At 44.4% G+C, this 5,539-nt stretch overlaps 1 protein-coding gene across 1 annotated transcript; it reads left to right on the plus strand.

Moving 5' to 3' along the window:
* The first annotated feature begins 373 nt into the window (after nt 1-373).
* TMEM229A (transmembrane protein 229A) lies at nt 374-4,040 on the plus strand. The gene has a single exon (XM_049714488.1). The coding sequence runs from the start codon at nt 498-500 to the stop codon at nt 1,608-1,610; it is 1,113 nt and encodes a 370-aa protein (XP_049570445.1). The 5' UTR covers nt 374-497; the 3' UTR covers nt 1,611-4,040.
* The last annotated feature ends 1,499 nt before the right edge of the window (nt 4,041-5,539 follow it).

The raw sequence follows: 5,539 nt of genomic DNA on the forward strand, positions 1-5,539 counted from the left end.
GGGAGAGGTCGACACGGGCTGAGAGGGGCATGGGGAGGGCCGGGGGAAGGGGCGTCGCTGCTCGCGTTACGCTTCTAGAGCCTGCAGCAGAGGCGGCGGGGCTGCGCCGCGGAGGAGATGGGGTTTGCACCAGCCTCTGCATTTCTCCCCTCGGCCCCGGCGCCACTGCACCTCGCCGGGCCTCGGCGCCCGATAGGCCGCGCAGGGTGAGCGCGGGCGCTGGCCGGCGGCACCTCGCCCGGGACTGGAGACGAGGGCGCGGCGGGGCCGCGGCGGGGGGACTCCGCGAGCCGGGCGGCCCGCGCATCCCCCAATCGCAGCAGCTCCGGCCGCCGCCCGGCTGCAGCCGGGACGGAGCTCCCCGCGCGCCCCCCGGGGGCCGGCAGCGTCCGGGAGGCGGCGCGGGGCTCGGCCTCTCGGCCCCGCAGCTCCGCGCACCCGGCAGCGGCGGCGGCAGCGGTGGCGCGGGCTCGGGCGCCCCGGCAGCCTCTGAGTCGATGGCCGGCAGGGACGCGGACGACGAGGGTCCCACGCGGAGGGGCGGCGCGGCGAGGCTTTCGGGGGCCCCCGGCGGGCGGGGAGGCGAGGCAGCCGTCAGCCGCCCCGAGCCGCTGTCCACTGCTGAAGCGCCGGCCGAGGGCGCCGCGCTGCCCGCCTGGATGCGCCTCTACTTCTACGGGATGCACGGGATCACCCTGGACGTGCTCCTGTCTGCGGCGCGGCGCTTCGTTCGCAGCCCCGACCTCCGGATGCTGGGCTTCTCCTCGCCCTACCACTGCCTCCTGCACTCGCTCACCCACTTTGCCCTGGAGAAGGTCTACCTGCAGCAGCGGCGCTGCCCCAGCGCCTTCGTCTTCAATTTCCTCCTCTACCCCTCGGCCCACGTGGGGCTGCAGACCCTGGCGGGCGCGTTGCTCAACCAGGGCGGCGGGCCGGGGGGCGCAGCGGCGCCGGGGGCGCTGGACCTGGCGCTGCAGTACGTGCTGGCGCTCTACCACTGCAAAGTGTTCCTGAAGCGCTTCCTGCGCTTACGGTACCAGCCGCGGCAGCAGCAGCAGCAACAGCTGCTGCGGGGCGCGCCCCCCGCCCCTGCAGGCGCCCGGGTCCCTGCGGCAGCCGGCGGCCGGCGGCGGAGACCTCGCGGCCCCAGGGGCGCGGCGGGAGCCCCCAGCCAGGGGCTGCCGGACCTGCTCCGCTTTCTTTTCTTCGGAATGCACGGCTTTTTGGATGAGATTTTCTTCACATTCTTCTTTAACCTGCTGGGCCAGGGGGACGGGACAAGCAGCGGCCACACGTCTCTCTGGTCCTTCTTTATGTACGGCAGCTGCAGTTTCGTGGTGGAAAAGCTCTACTTCCACCTCCACTACAGTCGGGGCTGGGGCACCTGGAAGCGAGTGCCCTTCTACGTGATCTTCATCTACGCGTGGGAGTTGTCCTGGGGTCTGGGACTCCGCACTTGGGGCGCTTGTTCCTGGGACTATTCTCACTATCCGCTCAATTTCATGGGCCTTATCACCCTGATGTATTTACCTGGTTGGATATTCCTTAGTGTGTACCAGGACCTACTTTCCAACGTGTTGTGGCAGGTGCAGTACGTACCAACTAACTAAGACCAAAAAAAAAAAAAAAAACAGTCACTGGATTTCCATGAATGAATGTGATTTATTTTTACACACTTAAAACGCGGTGAGGTTTTTTTGGTTTTGGTTTTGTTTTTTAGCCTTTTAATTTTTATACATTTTACTAAACTTTTTCAACCTGTTTTATTCGATATTTTAGTTTTTCTATTTGGAATTTCTGCATAATACTACAATACTTTGAAATATTGCTGGAAACATAACTCAAAGTACTTAACTCGTCAATATTTTAAAACCCTCACTAGCCCAAACAGCAAAACCATCATACCTTAACATCGAAAAGCTGTAGTATTCACTTATTTGGGTGGGGGGGATAGCCACTGATTTTTCTTTTTTCTTTTTTTTTTTTTAAGTGAGGAAGTTCTTCAACTCAGAGACCAGTGATTTTTACAAGATTTGGTGAAATTTTCTGATTTAATGATTTGTTTACTTTCTTTTTAATCCAATGTCATTTTAATTCCTTGCCATATTTACCAATGACTGCTGAAAACCAGTCTTGTACTCCTGAGACTACAGTTAATAGCTCTTAAAGTGCCTCTGTCTAGCACACAAATGAAAAGAGACTGACAAATTTGAAAACACATGTTATGGATCAATTTTTAGATAAGAAATCTTTTCTAGCAACTCAGACAGGTAACACTGTGTTAAGATATTTGATCTCCATCCTGGGAATGATTGCTTTCCTATGTGGGTTAGCCTTAAACGCCAAGTGTGTTAACTTTAATCAGATCCTGTGTCATCTCTGGCTGTAAATTTTTGTCCCTGTGCAATAATGTAAAATGTTTACTTTACGTGTACAAGGGCCAAGCAAAATTATACCACCCTCAGTAGTGTTCTAACCATAAAGACTCTTTCCTACATGGGGCTTCAAGAGTGAAACAGTTCCATGGAATAAAATGAACCGGAATATTCACCTTAATTACATTAGCCCTAATTGTTTTTGGAGAATACAGATATGTGTTTTCAGCCTATTTCTGCCATGGCTCAGTTGTAAACATTTTTCTGTTTCCTTTGGGGCCCATACAGATTTCTTGGGCCAAGTCCGATGTAGTAATGTGCATTATAAATCAATGATAGCTTTTTGGTGACTCATTATTAATGTCTGGAAGCTTGGAAGAATGGAAGTTAAAAGAGATGATGTAAACCATTTTAAGAAATCATATCTAATCAATTAATAATGTACTTTAAATTTATTTGCTGTGTTTTCATTATATTTAGAAAAGTCAAGTAGAACTGAGTATGGCTCATCCAAGGATGACTAATATCTTCTCAGTTTTCATTACAAAGAAAATTAGGAAAACTTATGGTGTGCATAAATGAACATATATTCCTATTCAAATTATTAGTTTGCCTATGCTATAAAAAGGGACTTCTTTCTGTTTTCAAAAACATGTTTGCTATGACAGTAAAAATGAACATGCATTCAGATTTAAGTCAGGCATAGCTCTAAGAATGTTATATTATTTTAATCTACAGTCCGAGGTCGTGAGGTAAACTATAAGTAATGCTATAGGATAAACCCCACCTGTGAAATAAATCCTGTCACACTGATAGTGTTAGCCAGTCAAAGGTTGAGTAGAAAGCTAAAGTAAGCTAAATGTTTGCAGAGAGTAAAAGTATCACTTTGTGGAAAAGGTTTCTGAAAACCTGGGGAGAGAAAAAGTATAAGTATAGACACTAAAGTTAGATGCTGGACAAAATACTTGTGATTCAAATGTGTCACATGTGCATGAATCAGAGTTGAGTGCGGCACCTCTCCACACCACACATTCCTGTGAAGCCTTAAGCAAATCCATGGCTTCTGGAATACTTGCTAAATGTACGTATTCACACTGCTGTCATTCACATGCTCCTCCTCAACCCTGCTTAATCTGCTTACCAGCATTCTTGGGGTCAGAAATCCATCAGGAAGTAGGAAAGCCTGCTATTTTGTTTGTTTTGCTTTTCCTGTTAATCCTATTTAAAGGAAAGGTCAAGATTTTTCATTCATTCAAGAAATAGTTATTGTGAACCTGCTGTTTGTCAGGCACTTACCTGGACCCTGTGGAGACAGCAGTGACTCAACATAGACAAAATCTCTGTCCTGATAGAGCTCACAGTCTAGTGTTTTGATTTATATGTGATTATACTTATTTGCAAGGCTACTGTTTCAGTAATAGGCAACGAGAGAGGCAGATGTTGTAAGGGCTCTCATCAGGCCTCTCCCTCAATCCATCCTCTCTAAAACAAAAGCCCATTAACAGTCCCCCGGCTAGTTCGACAAAGAGCTCGTTCATCTGTGTTCAGGAAGTGATTATCCTGTCTATTAACTCAGCACCTTGCTTTAGGGCTTCTCATTCTGTGTTTACTCAACCTCTTAAAAGTAACATTTTGCTGCAACTTTGAACCTTTAAAGAAAAAGCAGGGAAAGGAAAGAACCATCAGGTCAATCAACTTTGTTACTCATTAGTAGTTCAGATATAGAAATGATAAGGCAATAAAATAATAGTTAAGTAGTGCTTACCACCTGCCAAGAACTGTTCTATTATCGTATATGTATAATTGTAAGTGAATATATGTACATAGCCATGTATATCCTAAATGAATATATTATTTATATATCTATCTCAAGTATATATGTATTTAATTTTAAGTAATGTATATCTTATGGTTCATATATGATATATATTAAAGATACATACATATCATATATGATATGTGTATACCTTAAGTATATATATATATATACACATATATATGTACACAAACACACACACATATTTACTTAAACCTCTAACAACTTTCCTTTTACATGAGGACAAAGAAACTGAAGCCCAAAGAGGTTAAGTAACTATCCAAGTCATACAGCTATTTATCAATAGATAGAATCCAAGTACACTGGACTCCAGTGTCTTCTTAACAGCATGGCTGTCATGCCTCTATCTACTGACCACAGTGATTTTGAATCTTCTATGGATTTCACCTTACAATCTGTATTTCTCTTCTCTTGCGCTATGACAAACGCAAGGGCAGCTGTATAAAAGCTAGATACTAGTAGCAAAGACTCTCTTTCATGTTGCCTTTTTATTCCGTGGAAAATAACAAGGGCACTAATACCAGGTTGCATAACTGACAATCAGCTTAGTTCTAATCCCCAGGTGGGTGATAGTCTATATTCAAGCGGTGCTCTGAAATAGAGTTCTTCATTTGAAGTCAGATGATCTTGTGTATAAGAATAATATATTGAAATGCAAGATTCCTCATATCACAAGCTAGGAAAATACATATAATTATTGCTATACATTTAATATAGCACTCAGAATTGGCTTCACTGTAAGAGCTAAACAGCCCAAAAATTAAAATTAAATTTTTGCAGATATTTGTTGAGTTCAATTAAACACCTCAGAGTCTAAGAAAGTTCTTAACAGAAAAACATGAGAAAAAAAGTAATAAATATGGTTTTCACTCCATGTTTAACTTACACAGTGCTGAAATTTCTTACTAGAAGTGCTTTAAATTTTAAATCAATTCTATTTGGGCTTTCAATCTAAAGAAAAATGTTAAGTTTTTCATGTTATCAATGAATATAGACATTCCTATGCTATACAAGGACTCCAACAAGGTTGATAATCCTTTCAATATTTCATACATTTCACTGTACTTAACTTTAATATTTTATTATAAATATTTGACATTTTGTGTCAAACACAGCCTAGAAAACTATGACATTCTTTGTTGTTTAAGAAACATCTAATTGGTTAATCCTATCCCTTTAAAAAATAATAATTTCTACTGTTTTGAAATAGTCTCTGTTGGCATGATAGACCTGGTTCTATTCAAGAAGGATGGTGAGGAAGAATTTTGGTAGACTGCTTTGGTTCTCTCTCCACTTCCAAAATACACAAAATCAGTATACTTGGAAA

The sequence above is a fragment of the Orcinus orca genome, chromosome 9 (genome assembly GCF_937001465.1).
Source record: "Orcinus orca chromosome 9, mOrcOrc1.1, whole genome shotgun sequence".
NCBI lineage: Eukaryota > Metazoa > Chordata > Mammalia > Artiodactyla > Delphinidae > Orcinus > Orcinus orca.